Source organism: Channa argus, chromosome 22 (genome assembly GCF_033026475.1).
Source record: "Channa argus isolate prfri chromosome 22, Channa argus male v1.0, whole genome shotgun sequence".
In the NCBI taxonomy this organism is placed as follows: domain Eukaryota; kingdom Metazoa; phylum Chordata; class Actinopteri; order Anabantiformes; family Channidae; genus Channa; species Channa argus.
Window position 1 is genome coordinate 210,097 of NC_090218.1, and position 20,601 is coordinate 230,697.

Genomic DNA, 20,601 nt, shown 5'->3' on the forward strand with positions numbered 1-20,601 from the left:
TATATTAACAATAAAGTAATTAACTAAGATTTGTGAGATGGGTCTCTTTTAAAAAGAAGGAGGGAGAGATCATAAATTTAAATAACCTGTTTTGGAAACACTGTTATACAGATATATAGTTTTATGGTTATGGTTAAATTTGAATTTGACAGATGGTATGTGTTAATTGCAAAAGCAATGTATTTATTTATTGGTTTATTGCAGCGTAAATTATTAGCAATGTAAGTTGACTAGAATGTAAGAAGCAATCACATGTAAATTACTGCACATCATCTGTTCCTGTAAAAACAGACAGACTTCATGTTTGAACAAGAATAGCCTCATTAGCTCAGAACTTTCCACTTTAATCACTCTATTTAAGACTACAGTGCAAACTTCTGCTTTTGTGAAAACTGCTGTTTCTGTGTGTCCCTGTCACTTTAAAAATGAGAGCCCATTACCTGTAAGTTTACATCTGTAAGGGAAAGCTGGCTAGACGTTTGGAGGACACGCTCCAAATTACCTTGAAAAGTTTGAAGTTTTAAATGCTTCACACAAACACTTATCTTCTTTGGAGCCACTTTATTTAGAAACTGACGTTTTGAGCCAATGGGAAAAGATTGCCATACTCTTCCACCAACGGGAAGTTTGGATGCTCCAGCTCTCCCAGTAAGCGACAACTGCATTGGATAAAACAAGGAAGGAGGCTCCATTGGTATAAGTGGATTTGAGGGCTTCCAAGGAAAACAAGGACGCTAGTTAGTTAACGTTATCTCTTTGTTGAAGGTTGGTATCGGTTACTTGAAAGTGTATTTTAGATATGTGCTGTGAAATGTCACAGATTGTAAATTAGCGAAATTAACTAAACAAATAGTGAGGCAGTTAACGTTACAGCTATGTGTTGGTTTCGGTAGCAAATCAACCAACGAAGCAGACTTAACTAATAACTAACCCAACTAACTCATGGTAAGACTCCTGTGCTTTACGCTATAGATAGTTAGGCTAACATAGCTAGGGGACGATGTTTAGCTAACTGTAACCAGCCTGACAGCCATGTAGTTTACTGTCTTGGTCTAACGTTATTTGAAGCCGGACAATGTCAACATTAAAGGGTTAGCTTAGCTGGTTAGCCTTAGCATGTTCCCACTGGATATGTAACGACAGGGTAGAGACAACATGTAATGGTAATTCTGACTTCAAGTTCTAAGTTGACAGGTTTGCCATTTATACATAGTTGACAATTAGATCGTTTATGTTTAACACTAGCGATTAAAACTATGTCAAGCTAAATCCTTTGCTAGCATAGAAGCTACCTCGTCGTGGACTTGTAGTTTCTCCATGCATGTAACACTTAGAAAGCTTTGTCCTTTAAAATCTGATTACGTGTTAGAAAGCTCAGTGTACAGTGCTTTGCAGGCTCCAACTTTCAAATTCATGGGTTGTGTGTCACTAAGAATACGTTGTATCATATTTGACCTGTTGTTACAAGAGAGAGACCAAGTAGCAACAATTTACTGAATAGACGGGTGTACCAGTTGCCATACTTTTAAAAATAGTAATCGGGTAGTACGCCCTTTTTTTCAAGCGGTCTTAGATGTATTTCATTCGAGGAAGATTGTTCTGTAACACACACTGCTGATATTTTTAGCTTTAATTAGCCTAGTTCTGTGTGAAGCAACAAGTTGGTAACAGCGAGCATCCGTCACATTTTAGCAGGTGATAAGGGTCAAGAATGCCCTAAACCCTGCCATCAGCTCTTGAATTCATTATTTTCATACTACTCTGAATGTTGACACTGTCATAGGTTACATGACCACAAGCTGTACACTTAAGGAACATACAGAATTCTTTAGACACACTAATGTTTGCTTGCAGGATAAACTTGGAAGCAAAGTTTTGATTGCTGGATTTCATTTTAGTGGGCATTTTGTATTTTATTGTCCATCTTTGTTGCATTAGATGCGTTTAAATGTGGATTTGATTTGTTAAACCTTTAGGAAATTGGTAGGCAGTATGAGGTGTGCTAAAATGTTCAGTTAGAACACAGAGATCGTCTGCATACTAAAAAGCTAAAATAAGGTCTGTTTAAAATTGACTTGGTTGTAATTGTTAGTTCCATGTTTTTGTTTTGGAGGTGTGGTTTTGGCGAGGGTATGGAGCACCCTATACACAGAGGGGAGACAATGCCCATTGGACTGCATTACAGGTATTGTGTGTCTCTTATTCCATTTTTTTCATATTACAGCGACTGTCAATATTACTAAAACTTAAATGAACATATTTCATCTTTTAGCTCACAAAAATTGCCAAATGTAAATGAGCTGTTAAAAGATGATGTTGTTTATCTGGAGATGGTTCAAGGTTTTCATCACCGCTCGTTGTAAAAACAGTTGCAACTAACCAAAACTATTTGACTATTAAATTATTTGTTTATTCTTAAACTGCATATGGTACAGGAGATGATCTGTTCTAATAGGTAATAGCTTCCACCTGGAGTCCAATGTTAATCAGGAAATCCCTGATTAGTTTTTATAAGAAAGATAGGCAGAAGGGCTGAGGTAGTTAATGAGCAGGGTTGAGAAACACTGGAAAGTCTTACCAAAATGTCACCTAATGACTTGGAAAAATATTAGATTGCTACATTAATTCTCTTGTGGCAGCCTTGCATGTCTGAATAGGTGGTGCTCAATTTTGGATAATTTATCAGTTTTTGAGAATTTGTTCTGTCACATTGTCACAGTTGCCTTTACTTTCTTGCAGTTGGTTTTTGTTTCGGTATCTAAAGACTGGACTAAATTGGGGCTTTTTGGCTGGACTGAGTTAGGGCTTTTTGGCTGGGCCCAATGATTGTGCTATTAAACAAAGAAATCTTTTTATGAGTTGACCTCTTTTGTCTACCAGTAAAACCAGCAGCATTCAGTTTGTGTGAAGAAATGTAACCTTTCTTATTAATTTGAATGGGGGACTGTTTTTAATGCAGCAGGGACTTATTTTGCAAAGGACTCCATCATAACAATGCAATGTCTTTCAGAGAAAATAGACACACTACATATGTAGTCCGTATGCATTTTATAGTAGTTTCCGGATGTTGTGTATAAATCTATTCACTAGGAAGTACATTTAAAGTATACCACAATGCAACACTAAAAGTAGAATACAAAGCATGTACCATCCGTTGTGGTAACAGTCCCACAATGCAATGCTCCTTGATTTAGAAATGATAAAATAACTTGTGCAACTCAAACAGCTGTTAGCGGTGATGCAACGTAACAATGATTAGTAATTGTCCAAAATGCCAATTAACTGCTCATTATTGAGTGAACTACTTAATTTACATTATATAGGGATTTGGGAACAAGGGAGTAGGGGGTGATTTCGGAAACAGCCCTAGTTTATCTTTTTTTTTTTAGATGTAATGGAATTCAGCATGATGCTACTGTATATTGGCCAGTTATGAGTAAAAGGGCACAATTCTGGGCGATTACTTTGTACGCTGTATATTTGCTTTTTACTTTAAAAACCATACTAGCACAGATAAAAAGAGAAGTTTCCACAGAGACACAAGTATTATGATCGACTTTGTTTTGGAGTCTTAGTAGCTTCTTAAACATATACTCTGTCCCACCAAATAGACTTCCTGGATCATATTTCATTGCCCACCTGTGCTTAAAACAATCCTTAACCTGGTGCATTGTTTAATAAATAAACTTAGAAAAACTATAAATGATCTAAGATGCTTTTTTTGTGTGCAGGGTTTTTCCTGCATAGAGAATTACGAGGGGGCCGCCCTCCGTCAATTTTCCTGCTGTGCTGGTGCTTGGATTGTCTTTGTCATTTGTGTTTATGGACCTGAATGATTACATGGTTCTGTTTTTCTTGCTTCCAGTTTTTAGCCGGCGCTGATTGTTGCGGTTATGGGTTATTTCAGCAGGTTAATCAGCTGTTGCGAACTAACGTTAAATCATTGAATTAAGCTGATTTAAGGACACAATGAGACTTGGTCTTGTGCATGTGTCAGAAGGAAAAGACACGTTAGTACTATAGACAACACCGCTGTCTGTGAGCCCATAGATTATCTATGTGACATCGGAGGTATTACTGATTGAAAATCATTCAGAAAAAAATTAAATTTTTAGTGGAACACTCCCATCCGTTTCAAAATCTTGGCGCATGCAATTATATCTGCATGCACTTTGTGGGAATTGGAGCGGGTGTGGGTGTGTGCGCACGCCTGCACGGCTGTCACCTCCATGACCTGAGGATCTCTGTTCTTGCTTTCCAAAACAACTTAACATTCACTCTTTACTTCATGTGGTAGTTTACCCTCTGTGGGAAGGTTAGTTTTTTTTTAGTTTATCCCCCATCCCTTCTTCTGCATCCTGACCCCAGATTTGAAGTGCCCATTAGAACCACATCAACCCCTGGCTGCTTTAAATACGACTAAAGAGATTTGTTTTGTAGTGGAATGCTCACTTACTGGTATTGTTCTAATTTATAAAGACTTTTTGTAATTTTAATTTAAGGCCAATTCATTGTAACCATGTCCATGATGAGAATGTTGTCAAGAGTCTGAACTGACTTTCTTTGAATGAGTGCTTGCAGACCAATTCATTTTTGTCCATACTAATTCTAGAGTCACTAGAGTCACTGACACGTTCCACACAGGAATCAGGAGCTCATTTGTTTATTGTATTTGACTGAATAACATCAAAACGTCAATGTTATAACTATGAACCAGAAAGGAAGGATTTTGACCTAAATGTTATGTACAGTGTATATATAATTATTGCTTTGCACTTAAATGCATTAAGCTCAGTAAAGTAATTAATTACTTGGCTGAAGAAAACTGCCTAAATTGTCTGCCTAAATTGTCCATCATTATTTTTTGCAGCTGTGTAGCGAATTTAAATGCATTAAGGTTACAGACATCATCATTTCAATGGTTATGTCACTGAGGTGGAAAGAACTTGATCTTGCAAAGAAGAATGTGTTTTAAAATCTATTGATTTGAATTTTGATTATTATGTAGAACTGTTTCTCTTTTTTTATGGGCACATTTCCAATTTGCAGTAGTCAGTATCCATATAAGGTATTATATAAGGCACTAAACTGTGGTAGTCCAACTTTTGTTCCTTTACAGTGATTGAAGTAGTGCTGACTGTGACTGGCTTCACACCCGAATGCTCAATATATTGGATGTGTCTGTTTTGTTTAGCCGAAGCATGCAACATAGCAATATACACCTTGTGGCAAGTATATGTTAAATGTAGGATTTAGTGAGCATGGTTACAGGATTATAAGTTCACTTTCATGTCTATGCAAGTCTTAAAACTTGGAATACCATTTGACAAGGCATATAGTGGAAAAAATCTATAACAGATTTTAAATCTGTAACATTTCATTACTAAATTTCAATACTACCCTACTTGCAAGATGTATTTATATTTTATCTTAGGCACTGGAGTGGAAGTTTAAACCTAGACATCACTATAAAGAAGACTTTTAAGGACTACTAGATTTAATTTTCGCATGGCTCAATTATGGCATGGCGTGATTTTGTGGAAGAGAAAATTACATTAAACCCTAAAGTATAGGATATGTATTTGGTTGTATGAAATTGAATTGTGTATTCTATATTTCATAATAAATCTTTACTCATTTTTTCCTACTCTTTTTTTATCTCCCTGAACTGTAGTCACAGCTCTTTTAACAAGGTGGCACTGTTGTGTAGTTGCTGGGCTGGGTTACAAACTCTGAAAGGTTGATGGGAAGGCAGGGCTTGTTCCCCCTCCTACCACGAGACAACCGTGAATGCAGCAGGACAAGCAGTCGTGGTGGATGCAATCTATTGGCTTCTCAGTGTTGCTGCTAAAGTCATAACCCTGACTGTAGCCTGCACTGCTTCTACCAGTGTATTTTAACTGCTGCTGCTCTACCTCCTCCTTTAAATGGTGTGGGCAGAGTGGGATGGAAGATTGCATTGGAAACCTTTTCATAGAAATGGTCTTTGCTGCTGGTATTGCTGTAGCACCATTCTGGTGACAACATGCCGTTGAAATGGAAAAGCGGTTCTCCTGTCAGCTGGAAATTCCCAGTGCCAGTTCTTAAGACATCCAGGTCCTCACCCCTTTCGCCTGCCTACATGTGAGTAGCAGAATAGCATTCACATTGTGTCATTATAGTATTGTATACAGAGATAATAATTTTTTATTTTTTATTTTTTTTGCTCTTCAGTTTTTGACATATTTTTTATAATTTATTGTGACACCATTCATTTTTTTATCGCAGCTCTAATTAGTCAGAATGCGTTTGAGCCTTGTAATGTGTACAGAGATTTGCCTTGTTCAGCATGGATTTTATGGTTCGTTGGCAGAATGCTCTTGGGCAGAAGGACTTATTTTGCCGCTAGTTCGGACATGGTAAGCACTACATCCCCGATTCTTGCCCTCTCACTGTGGCTATGTTTATTTGGGAGCAGGGAATCAGCAGCTTGGGAGGAGCCTGCCTTTGTCAGGGTGTCTGGCGTGCCCTGGTTTAGAAGCTATTGTCATCTGCTACTGTTCAGGAGGGGGAAGGGTAGAATGAAAGGACTTCATACAGCCTCTCACAATCCTCCCTCTTGGCCCATTTTTCTGAGCTTGACTGAAATGGACAAGTGTCTTGCTTGACTTCTGATGAGTCAGTAACCAGCAAAGCTTTGACCCACAGAGAGTGAATACCCACCAGTTGTACCCACCCTTGATAACCTTAACATAATTTTTTTGATTTACAGGGCTTACATCGATAGATTTTGACAAAGTTGATATTATGTCTCCAGTTACTGTGCAGCTTTAGCTCATTTTGCTTTTTTTTGCTAGCTTTACATAAATGTTATTTTTAACGTAACTGCATCACAGCAAAAGAACTCTATGCTCTAAACACCTGTTTTTGCAGATTTTACTTTAAATGTTTCCAGTGATGGGTGTTTTCAACATGGAACATGACTAATTGTAAATTTAAAAAATTCATTAAGACTATGCATTTTAAATTTCCCATACCTCCTAAATTCTAAATGCCACTCAAATCTTGACTAAACAGCATCGCTGTGAAGACGGCAAATAACATCAATGAGTGCTTCAGTATTGGCATTATGCACATGGTAATTATGGATTTTAAGTTACAAGTTATTTAAATTTTTACCCATAAGCTTGCAATCTTGGCTCCTGGTCACTGGAGCAGTTGGGGCTTTAAAGGGCATTGCTGAAGGGCACCTCAGTGGCTTTATCAATTGACTTCCTCTTTCCTGACAGTCTCCAGGTCAAACTGATTGCAAAAAAACGATTAAAACTGGAAGGCAAACTCAGTGGCATAGGATTTGTAATGACAATCATTTTTGTAGACAATATGTGGATAGATTTGCTCTATACCCCATTGTTGGTGGTTGGTTTTGAACTCACTCAAAGCAGCTCACAGCAACACCACAGTATGACCATGAATACAATATTATCTGTAAATATTTTTGATAGTCATGGACTGTCTGTCGAAATATTTTTAGTAGATTCTTTTGATCTTTTATTGAAATACCCTTTATGATTAAAATATACATTTTTAATTTTGTATGGTATTCTAAGTTCTATTGCATCTCACAATATTTACTGTTGATTGCTCATCCTTTTTCACTGGTATCATTTCTGTGTTATGGCAAGAGATTATCTCAAGCTTTTATTTATAAATATTATTCTACGTCAATGCCTTGAAAGGGATTTATATTATTAGTGAGCGTGGGCATCTCTTCCTGATACTGATTGCATTGTATGGCCACTGCACTTTCTTTATTTTTAATATTTGACATTGTACAGAAGCTGAAAGACGATCTTCCCTCCACCATATTGGTATGTTTTTTGGAGTGCTGTGACAATTCTCCCAATGTAAGCATAGGGATAAGAGTGCATCAAGTGTACTTACAATAAGTGGCTGTGGATGGTGCTTGCATGTTTTCATATCAGATAGTGTAAAAACAGTAGCCCAGTGAAGCATATTTAAACCAAGAGGCTCCTCCTTATGCTACCCAATGTAGCTATGACTCACCAGATCACTGACTATTTTGAATTATATAGTATTGTAAGCTGTGCTTTTAGGTAGGCTCATATTGAACCCCCAATTATATGTTACTCTGTGGTCAGGGAGAAGTCACTGTTTATAGGCCCTTGGAGGGGTTTCACTGTCCATTTGAAGTGTAAATATTTTTAACTTGGTTGGCTTGTAGGGATTTGTGTTTGTTTATGTTGCCAAAGCAGCAGACTGATGCAGAAAACATTTCCTTCATAAAGAAAGGTTTGAATATATGACACACACGATTTATGAATATTAGATTAAATGTGCTCCCCTATTCAGGCCCCCATTCACATTTTTCAATTTCATTACGTTGTAGCCTGGTCAGGTTGGATGGGGACCGACAGTGGACAGACATTTTCAGGTCTATACAGAGATGTTTGATATCAGGGCTCTGGTAAATTCAAGATTCAAACAACTTTGATTCCATAGGGAAATTGTGTTGTTCAGAGTTGTCCCTAACCCAATTCCTGTGTTGTCTTGGTTGTGTGCTTAGGATCACTGTCACTTTAAAAGGTGAACCTTCCACCCAGTCTGAGGTCCTTATTTAGTAAGGATATCCCTGTACTCTGTACTATACTCAGGGGTGGCTGTAGCTCAGTTGGTAAGGCAGTCGTCCAAGGACCACAGCTCACTGGTTCAATCCCCAGTCCCAGCTATATGTCAAAATGTCTCTGTGCAAGACACTGAACTCCTAACAGCCTCTTCCCAGCTGTGCAGTGCCAGTCCAGTAGAAATTGGGGAGGGTTGCATCAGGAAGGGCATCTGGCGTAAAAACTGTGCGGACATGTGATCCGCTGCGGCGACCCTGAACTCACGGGATAAACCGAAAGGACAAGAAAAAAAAAAAACAATCTCTGTACAATACTCCGTTCAGCTTTTTTTTTTTAACCCTGACCAGTCTCCAAGTCCCTGCTGCTGAAAACACCCCCACAGCATGATGCTGCCACCACCACGTTTCACTAATGTGATGGGCAGGGCAGGTGATGAGCGATGCCTGGTTTCCTCCAGACATAACGTTTAAAATTGAGGCCAAACTATTTAATCCTGGTTTCATCAGACCAGAGACTCTTGTTCCTAACAGTCTGCGATTCTTTCAGGTGCTTTTTTGCAAACTCCAAGTGGGCTTTCATATGTTTCACACTAGAGAGGCCTTGGTCTAGCCACTCTGCCATTAAGACCAGATGCCTACAATAATGGTAGTCCTTCTGGATCTTTGTCTTATCTCTAAACAGGATCTCTTTGGCTCAGTCAGAGTGACCATCAGGGTGTTGATTGCCTGTCTTACTAAGGCCCCTTTCCCCCAATTTCTCAGTTTGGCCGGGCGACCAGCTCTTGAAAGAGTCCTGGTTGTGTGAAATGTCTTCAGTTTAAGAATTATAAAGTCCACTGTGCTCTTGGGAACCTGCACTGCAGCAGAAATTTTTTTTGTAGCCTTTCTCAGATCTGTGCCTTGTAATAATCCTGTCTCTGAGCTCTGCAGGCTGTTCCTTTGACCTCATGGATTTTGCTCTGAAACAGTATGCATTGTCAGCTGTGAAGCATTTCATAGAGAGATGTGTGCCTTTTTAAAAATCATGTCCAATCAACTTAGTTTACCACAGGTAGACTACAATCAAGGTGCAGAAATATCTCAGCAGAGGTCTAGAGTAATAGGAGGCACCTGAGTCAGATTTTAGGTGTTTTTGAAATTTTGAACAATTGTAGTATCATGCTGCAACATTAAAAAAAAAGTGGTTGTGTAACTGGTGGTGGTGTCATTATAATCAATAAAACCTAAAGCAACAACCAAAAAATATATAATCTTGCACATTGTGACCTTCATGTTTTGCTTAGGCACAGTAGAGTCTAAAAAGGACATTTGCTGCTGTCCCATGCTTATACCGATACTAAAAAATGCAGTGTGTGTGACCTTTTCCTTTGAGTCTGAAATAAAGTCTAGATATCCATCTGTCTGTCTATTTATCCATCTAATCATCTGGCTGCTCATAAAATTGCTTTAGACTTTACTTAAAAACACCAAGGTGTTAAAAATATTTGTGAAGCAGCAGAATTTGAGAATGTAGTTTAAATAAATGTGGCCAGATTCCGTACAGATTGTACAAACATAGGTAAAGAGAAAGTTTTGAAAATGTGTTTTAACAGGCTTTTGCCCACATAGATGCTTCACATGTCTCATGTGGCTGTCAAATGCTGCTACTGCTGAAGATTTTTTTACATTCTCAGAGGCAAATGGCCCATTAGTGTACATACACTTTGAAGCCTACTTACCAGACAAGATAAATTGTTTGTTTAATTAATTTAGTTGGTCAGAACATCGTTGATTTTACATGTAAAATAAACCTGGAAGAGAATGAGGCTTGCACTGGAAGAACTGAATTTACTTTGAATTTGAACATCAACTTGTACTAACAAAAGTACCCCCCCACTAAATGTTAGTGATACATTTAAAAAGTGAAATTATTCTCAAGGTTCCTCACAAAGAGTTCTATATCAGATTAAAAGCAGCTCAGTTGAAAATCTGCTCTTAGATGAAGACCATTTCTATTAAGTATTAATATGCATGGCTACATAGTCACAAAATAAATTGTTTTTATTTGACAAAATCTTTGCTTAACTGTTTGCTAATTGAAAAATATTGAATGTCCCCTTACTGGGTGCAAAAACTGCCGGCATTTTTTTAATGAGACCAGTATTGTGTCTTTGTTTTGATAATTAGACATGCATTTTTCTGGTGCACATGCACAAACAAATGAGTAGTCGCAGTTAAACCCAAGACACATGCAGTCTGCTGCTGGAAAAACATTAAAATTTAGAAAATTATTATTAATTGAATGTTTGTTTGTCGGGGCGTGTAGCTGGTAAGGCAGTCTTCCACAGACCACAGGGTCAGTGGTTTGAGCCCTGGTCCTGGCTATATGCCAAAGTGTCTCTGGGCATGACACTGAGCCCCTAACAGCCTATTCCCTATAACCTATAAAGCCTATAAACTGTGCAAAATCAACATGCGGACAATGATCTCACGGAATAAGCCGAAAGGACAAAAAATAAATAAAAAAATAAATGATTAATTCAATGTTTATTTTAAGTTTTTACCTGACCTTTGGAGTGGACATTATTGAATTGTGGCCGTTTTGTAGAAAATGCTCTCGGGATTGTTGTCTTTAAATTGAAAAACCAAAGGGGAGGAACAGGCAGGTCTGGCTGACAGAACATCAAGTGAATTCAGTTTGAATGGTCATGTCTGTGATACACACACACACACACACACACACACACACACACACACACACACACATACACACACACCTCTGTCTACTCTAAACTGAACCACACTGTTTATTAGTGAATCAAACAAACAAGAAACTTAAAAAGAATGCATTGCAGAAACACAACTGAACTCCCTCATCAGATCTATCTGTTTCACCATGGGACCACTATGGAGTGTGACTTCCAAAATAAAAAAAAAAATCTACAGGGATTACTGTCAAGCCTTGAGAGAACACTGGCCATAAAACATTATAGAATCTTAAGACTGGATTGGAATACGAATACTGCATAACAGAAAATGTTCTAAGTAGTACAATGTGAATCCATCCTATCAGCATGTCAGGTTACAGCATGTCATCCTTACTGTTTACCAGCTGTTTTTTTACACTGTGTTGCTTTGCTTATTTTTTTATTTTTTTTAAAGCATGGAAGGTTTCTTCCACTCATTTGCACTGAAACTCCTTCCCTAAAATATTACATACCCTGCTTGCATGTAGTAGTTCAGAGGTTGTTTGTGTAATGATGGGTGTACCACAGTGACAGTGAGGGGTATTAAAAATAGACCAGTATTGCCTATTTATGATTGTTGAAGGATCTCTACTCATTTGAGTCCAGGTAAAATAATGCTGAGACTTATTCCCTGTTGCTGTGACACATCTTGCCTTTGAGTTTAGCTTCTGGATTCAGTCCTTGATAAATAAAGTGCTGATTAGTCTACATATGATGAATAATTCCATAGATCTACCGTAACCATACAGAGAATTTTTCTTTCTGTTTTTTACAGTACTAATGTATACAATGAAAATTTGCTATATTCTCACTTGGTAAACTTGTACTCAGCTGGGTCATGTTCCTTCTCATGGCATCTTTCAGGTTAATTTTGCATTTGGTAAATGTTGACAGATTTGTCTGCTCCACCCACACACAAACTTCCTCCTGAAGCTTGCTTGGCTTAACCACTTGTGGTGCATGCTTGAAACTGATTTTTAATTTAATTTTAATGTTCGCATAAAATTTTCAACTTATTTGATGTAAAGGCCCTGACCTTAAACGGGTCTTAAATCATAATTAATTACATACTTATTAGAATGGACACGCTACTAAATTGTAGAGGTGATTGGCAGCGGTGATATCCCTGATCTTCAGTTATCTTAAGATAAGAAGTATACTTGCATGTGCACTTGGACACATTCTGCACAAGCTGCACCTGATTCCACATTAACCTTGCAATCTTTGAGCAGGTATGCAGAGGTGGAAAAACATCAGTGCTTTAGAGGTGTTTAAACAAGCCACAGTGACAAAATTGCAAGACTGCAAGCTCCAATCTACTGAGTTGTTGAGTCATTTTTATTTCGATTACTTTAAACATGTTTATAATTTATGACTTACACCGGCAGCAGCCGATTGAGATCTAATTTAACTACAGCTTTGCCTGAATTTTGCTTATAGTTTTTTTACCCCTATATTCTACTTTAGAGTCTTATTTCCCATCCCCAGCTGTGCAGTGCCAGTCCAAACCCAGTAGAAATTGGGGAGGGATGGATCAGGAAGGGCATCCGGCGTAGGGGGGAAAAAAAAAAAAGCCCCAAAAACTGTCAAATCAACATGCGGATGATGATCCGCTGTGGCGACCCTGAACTTGTGGGACAAGCCTAAAGGACAAAAAAAGACTCCACAGTCATGCTGTCTATGATTCTTCATCCAGAATCTCACACCAACTCGGTGATCTTTTTTTTAATGTTCTATTCTGCAAAAGTTGCACCCTTGTATTGGTATTCAAATGTTAATACTTGTACTCGGTCTGGAAAAACGTGGTATCAGGACATCATATATCTGTCATCCATCAGTTATATAAACACGTAAAACAACACTGACATTATCTATATAACTTTTAAGGGTCGCAAGGGGCTGGAGCTGATCCTCACTGTCATTAAGCTGGTGTTGGAGTACACCCTGGACAGGTCTCTAGTCTATTACAAATATAGGCCACAAAAGGTGACAAACTATTCACACTCACATTGACACCTGTGGGCAGTTTAGAGTTCATTGTTGTCCAGAAATACCTATATTACTCGGGCACCATTGCATTGTCTGTAGTGGTTTTAGATTTGGCTTTCTATTGTTAAGCCGAAAGCTACGTTTTGATCTATCTATCTATCTAATCTATCTATCTAATCTATCTATCATTAATAATTAGAGGAAATTTATTTTTTGTTTTTACTCTCTATGGGGATTACAATGATATACAATACAAATACAAAATATACAATGATATTTAGTAAAAGTAACCTTTTTCAAATCTGAATATCTAATTTACCTAATATGAAAGACTTACTCTTGAGTCTGTGTAGAGTACATTTAGTAACTCAAGCAATTGAGCAGCTCAAACCACATTTGTCAGACAAATGGGACACAGATGCTTGAAAGTCTGATAAGTTATTGCTTCTTTCTCTAGTGGATCTATAATGAATGAATGAAAAAGAAAATGGTGTCTCCACTGAATAGATTATGGCTCACTTTTATTTTCCTGCATTAAAAAATGTCTAAATTTCTTCAAATGATGAACATATAAACATTTTCATTTTGCAATCTATCTTAATGTGTAATATTTTAGATGCACGAATGTTTCTGATGGAGTGGAAATGTATGAGAGAAGAATTTTAACACTGTACAACTACCTTCTTTTCTCTGCCCTACTGCTTTTTGCTGAGTGTGGGGGAGAAAGGATAACAAGTTTACATTTCGATTTCTGAATTTTTCAATTTTTTCCCTTTCACATGTGTATTTTTCAGTTGGGTTGAGGGGAAACATGTATTGTTGCTCCAGAGAAGGTGAAGAGGCTTGAAAAAACTTTTCACAACAACATTATTTTTCTTAATTTTTTTTTCTGCATCTTCGCAATCTGTACTTGGGCGTCTCAGCATCATAGGATTAAAAATGTTTAAATATGTATTTTAATAGATGTACAGCCTGTAGCTATATTGCATTTTTGTAATTGGTGATTGACTCTTGAGTTTATTGTTTGTCATTGTTATGCTTATTAGAACCAATAGGGATTCCCCTTCTAGGGATAGTAGTATGTACAAATCTTCACCTTATAAAAAAGCTGCAGTTAAATGCTTTTGTAACGTTACTCTCATTAGACATATTTCTTGTATTTATAATCTACTGTGAGCAGGCCTTGGTGACATATCAAATTATTTTGATACAGTCAGTTATTGTTTTTAAACAATTTGGAAAATGTCATAACTCATAAAATCAAGACTAGTGTTTCTTCTGCTGTCAGCAGTTCTCTAGAGTTACATTAATAAAAGCATTTGCCATTTCCTTAGCGATGCCAGCATTTGTACACTGGCAATCGGGATCTTGAGTAATAAAAACAACCGCAGCTCAAGATGGCTAAAAAAATGATGATTTTTCACGTCTTGGACTTCAGTGTCATATGCATATTGTTAATGGCTATCCAATAATCACAAACCATATGCCATATCCAGGAAATCCTTGTCCGTTCTACCATGAAGCGCCTTCCATGTATATGCTTCCATATTTGCCTTTGTATGCAGACCTTACTTTTTTTTTTTTTTTTTAATGTAATATGTCTATCGATGTAGAAGATGTAGCATGAGCAGTCTGTCAGGTGAGCAACAGCTACAGTGCTCTTTTGTTCAGAGACAGATGAGTGTAGGTCACCCCTGTTTAAGGCATTTTAAGGCATTGCACCTAGTCCTAGTTACTGGACTACGGTGTATAGTTTTAGAAAATAAAACACATTTTCATCATTTCAAAATCATGCCTAGTCCTAATTCCAGTACAGAAGTCCTAGAAGTTGACCCATAACGCAAAATGCTCATTACTCAAAAAATGCCCAACATAGGTTTTCAAGAACCTGCTGAGGTAACCATTTTCAGTATTCAACTAGGCAATATAGGCTTGCTGCCTTTCCATGATTGTTTTGAGTAAAGTAAAGATGAGGTATGTAGAGGTAGACCTGGAAAAATTTAACCTGTGATTCAACATGATTTTAAAGTTGTATAGTAAATACCACCACAGAAGATCTTCAGTATTGTGCTCTAGAAGCCACTATTTATCTTTTCAGTCTTTCATTTATTTGGTAATGGATGAGATTGACATTTCTATCAATGCTTGGCTAAGCATGACGAGGCACTACAGCTATACTTGTTAATCTTTTAAGACCTTTCTACAGTCACCCCTGGGGAAAAAGCCAAGTTGACTGCCTTGAACTGTCACTGATAAAAAGATGTTTTTAAGCTTTTCGACATGCAGGGAGGAGATGGACTGCTACCGTTACTTCATTACTGATTTTTCAATTCTTGAACTCTTTCCCCCACTTCTCAATTTTTCTTTCCAGCCCTTCTAACTCTTCACTCTAAACCTAAACTAATGGAAGTGAAGGTAACTTTCCTGCTTGTGTCACTGACATTAAAAAAGATCCATAGCATAGCTTTCTCCTGTTTTTAAATTGTAATTAATAATTAACAAAATTTTCATTTGTAGGTTCAGGCTTATTCTGTGGTCTGTGTTTTTGTAATTGAACATTTGAATGAAAAAATGTATTAAATCAGAGCTTCCTGCCATAGAAGTATACCCTTTACATGTGGGACAAACTATAAAAAAACAAATACATAATTAGCATCAGTAGCATTTAATAGGCAAATAGTTTTCGAATTATTCAGATTTTTTGTAAACGATGATTTGCATTGGTCAGTACTGAACTGAAATTATTTATTCATAATTAACTTCAAACACTCACTGGTCACGGCTTCAATTAGGGATTTGGTCTCTGTTCTCTGGTGTGTTTGCGAAGAGCAGATCTTTTATGTGGGATGCTGTAGCTGTTGTCTTCTTTGTTTTGTTCTGGCAGCCACCAACACTCCTTTGTGGTTTGGACAACCCACTCTCTCCTCGCTGCCTGTCCGACTTACCACCTGACGGGGTAAATCTACCAGTACATTGCCTGTGCTGCGTGTCAGTGTGATTGTTACCACTGTTAAAGCTGTGCCAGTTCCTCAGCATTTAGTGGTGTTAACAAATACAATACCATTAGACATGAACCCATGTCATCTCCTTGTAAACTGTTACTGATGCCACCCTCTCATCATCATTTGAAACGTTTAATTTATTTAAGTATTGTTCACCCAGAATTGTTTGTAATAGACTTCATAGACTCAGCATGTGTAGGTCGGATCATCAAGTTGTATGTACTGTAGTTTTCCTTACCTTTTGTATTTTTCTGTTTTATTTTGTTTTGTTGATGTATCCTTAATTTTTTTTTATCCACCTCAACATTGGCTAATGTATGGCATATGAAAAGAAAGACACTTAGATAAAGTCTGATGTTGCCTTAATCTATATCCATCATATACCTTGAGAGGCTTTAGCTTTATCATCTTAAATAAAGGCTGGAATCTGCTTAAATGTTCATGATGTATTCAAGTGTATAAACGGATGAGCCAACACGAGATGGCATAAAGCGTTTGATCACTCAGCCTTTGTCGGCTTTGAGGTCAGTTTGTAAATCTGGGCCCTGATAATTTTTTTTTTCTTCTTTTTTTTTTTTTTTAAAGATAAAGAATACATTTAATTTCATGATTTCTTAGGCAGTTATCCATTAAACTCGTGAAAACCCTTTGAGTAAGACTGAACATGTCACTTCTCTTTGTTTTTAACCCCAACTGTATTAGTTTTTTTTTTTTTTTAACCACATTATACATCCAGTGAAGTGCTAACATGTTTGAAGTCTGGGAGTTATTTTTAAGTCCACGCGATCTAAAGCCAAGCAGCCACTGTATGAATTTGAATTTTAGCCCAGGTTTAGTTGTACAGTTACACAGTTAATCGCCTGGACTATGAACAAAGTGGCTCCTGGACAACAGGTTGGATTTCTGGCATTTCGTAAATTTTGGTCCGCTTTCAGTTGCATTGTTTGGTTTCCCACATGACTGCTATCAAAATGTTATTACTGTGAGTGGGCTTGTCATATTATTGGGCTAGTATTTTACATGTTTTGATTAAATTATATTATACAGACTGCTGTCATACAAAAATGCTCAAAACTTTCTCTTGTTCTTCTTTCATGATAGAATCACAAAACATAAAGCTATTTTTCTCTATTTCGCTAGTGTTAAACACATAGCCAAATTGTCTGAATAATTGTTATGGGAATAGTAACTTAACTCGGGCTCCGTACCTGTATGAGCTGCTCATCATGACTGACGAACTAACTAATAACTCTTTTTTTTTTGGGATGACAAGTGGAATTTTAACACACTGCAAAATACAGTCCTGATGGGCATGTAGTAGGTCCTGTGCTTAAATGACAGGAAGAGAAAGCAGAAGAGCTACGAAGGTTGATAAATAAACTGTAAAACAGCGCTAAGCCTACCATGTTCACACCACGCTCTCAGTACAGACAGTTTATGCTAGTAACTTGTAATGGATAGCTCTATGACTGATAAGAAATAAGAAATTGAATTGGCACTGTTAATACTGCGGTCTCTTCCAGTGACTCAGTGCACTGGAAGAGACCGCAGTATTAAGCTCAGCTGAACAGTGACAGTTGTCTCCCTGTATCTACCCGACACAGATTCAGCATGATAAAGCAGATGAAATCCACCAAGAGGGGTATAACTAGTGCCCCCAGTGTGTGACACCACAAAAAACTAGGCCAAAGGATGCTCAACAATGCTGACTATCAGCCAGCGTGGGAACACTGATTAAAACATCTCTCTCCTCTTTCGCATCTGCTATCTACCGGTGTTAAATAAGGGCAGAAATGTGTACAAATGGTTGTTTTTGGGTTTTTTTTGTTTGTTTTGTTTGATGATTGGCCTTTTTAGTCTGAGAACCCCAACTGAATGAATTCCTCTTTCATCTGAGCAATGCACAGATAACGCACAGCTGCAAGGTCCTTGGTTCAAATCCCTGCCTGGCTGCACGTTCCTCCTAGGGCTTGCGAGGGCTTTCTCTTGTATTCCAGTTTCCTTCCACAGTCCAAAGACATGCACGGTTAATTGGTGACTCCAAGTTGCCTGTAGTAAGCGTGAGTGTGAATGGTTGTCTGTTTGTGTATGTCCCTCTGTGTCAGCCCTAAGATGGACTGGAGACATGTCCTGTGTACCCTGCCTCTTGCCCTAGGGCAATCACCGTATTATGTGTGAGCACACTGCTCTGTGCCGAATTGTCGGGAATTAAAAGGAATTCAAAGTGGGCTTGTTGATTTTTTTTTATTTATTTATTTTTTTGGGTTGCACGGCTCTGACGTGTAAACAAAACACTGTTTCCCAAATTTTTGATTTTATATCATGTTATGCCTCCTGTGCTTGTAAATCCAGCGGAGTTTCACATGTGAGGATGCCTCTCACTCGGGTGGTCTCCCACTGTGATTTACATGTCTGAAAGGCCACTCTGGACAATGCCCAAGGCTGAATTCTCCTAACATGTCATAACATTTTTCAGTTCATATGTGAAACAGGCTCAAGATAAACTGTTACAGATAATGGATGGGTGGGGGTTGGAGTTGCTCTGTTTTCTTTCACTATATCATATTTTGTGCATATTTTCAAATGTGTTCAAATAATCTCAACTTTGATAAATTCTATGATGAATCTTACCTCATAACAGCAGCACTACTGAGTTACAGTGACGGTGCAAATTGCCACTAAATTTCCTCACGTCAAGTCGCTCTCTTAAAGTTAGTCATGCATGTATTTAGGAGCACGCTTAGTTTTCATGGTGCCTGAAGCAGATCTAGGGTGTGGCCAAAATTGAGATGCTTAAAAGCTCAGTAAGCAGAGCTGGATTCCTGACTTGCTTTCATCAAATTTGATCCACTTAAATATAACACCTGTTTTCTTTATTAAAAACTGTAAAGAAACATTGGCTGTGATTTGTCTATTTATTTTTTTATTTTCATGTTTTCAGTATGATCTGCCTAAAGCTGCGGATAATAAACGGATAAAGACGTATGAACAAAGAATTGTCTGGCTTTGACAGTACAAGAAATTAATAGACATGGGGTCACCACTGAAATGTTAAAACTACTCTGCTAATCTATTTCCTTTAAAAAAACAAACAAAAACAAAATGTGTTCAACCACATAAGCTTACTATATAAATAGTCCCCCTTAAAACCTTTAGTCTTCTAAATCTGTAAAGTGCTCATGGGCCTGTTTGAATGCATAAATGTACTTCTATGCTGAGGCTGAAGAAAATTTCATCAAAACCAGGCCAAACTTCAAATCCAAAAATGAACACCTTTAAGTCTTGTTTGACTCATTCACTGACTATTTTGTCATCTTTATATTAGATGGACAAGAGCTGTTGTATTTTACTGACAAAAAGCTGAGGATAAAATAAGTATTTAACATTAGTGGTTACAACATAAGTGGTTCATAGCCCTTTGCTTGTTGTCAACCCCCACCCTACCTCATTTCTGATTGTATGTTAGAAAGTGATATAAAGTAACATACTCACCTTAGTTAAATCTCTGCGTGCACCAAATGAAAAACAGTTGCTTTTCTAGACCTGCTATATAGCATATACATAATATATAGCTTGTTTAACAGTAGTTTCTTTTAACAATTTTATTTTTTTTTAGAGGCAGCTGTCTCACTTTAAAAAGATACACCGGAGCTTGTGATAGGTGAGGAAAGGTACAGTTTATTGTTTACTTATGATATTACAAAGACGGTTATGTGTGTTAGATGATGACAAATGCTTGCCTGAATTAGTTGACCCTAAATGAGCCTCATTCCCTAGTGTTTGCTTTCTCAGCACAAAATGTGACCATATCCTGAGAGCATTTTCTATCTGGGGTTGTAAGTCATGCGTACCATCTTTCCAGTTCATTCTCTGTTGAGTTAAGAATTTTACACAGTATTACGTAACAAATTGAGGTCCTAGTTGTAGCATAATTTTAGTCCTTTTACACATTTTTGGTTAGTGTCCTAGACAAATGACTCTTGAATACTGAAATATCATGTTGCCCCAGAGCAGTCTTTTTTTTTTTTTTTCCTTGGTAGCGGGCTGTTAAACTCTCTTTAAACAAACTCTGCAATAGTATGGAATCCCTGGGTTATGAATCATTTACACATTTGAAAAATCTTTAATTTAGCAATCTCTTAAGTTGTTTTTCCTTTGCCCTGAAACGCCCAAACTGTTGCATGTAGCATATTTTAGTCACAATATTTCTAACAACTGGTGACCTTTTCAGTGCTGTACACCTTTAAAGATTGTTCAATTG

At 37.5% G+C, this 20,601-nt stretch overlaps 1 protein-coding gene across 8 annotated transcripts in view; it reads left to right on the forward strand.

Annotated features, from left to right (window-relative positions):
- Nucleotides 1-509: 509 nt before the first annotated feature.
- The window catches only part of klhl13 (kelch-like family member 13), a 42,288-nt gene continuing 22,196 nt past the window's right edge, over nt 510-20,601 (forward strand). The window contains exons 1-3 of one of the 8 annotated variants that reach the window (XM_067491524.1): nt 510-765; nt 894-945; nt 2,114-2,185. In XM_067491524.1, coding sequence (XP_067347625.1) covers nt 2,133-2,185 — 53 coding nt within the window. In that variant the 5' untranslated portion in view covers nt 510-765; nt 894-945; nt 2,114-2,132. The other 7 variants (XM_067491523.1, XM_067491522.1, XM_067491525.1 and 4 more) reach the window with 7 other exon arrangements.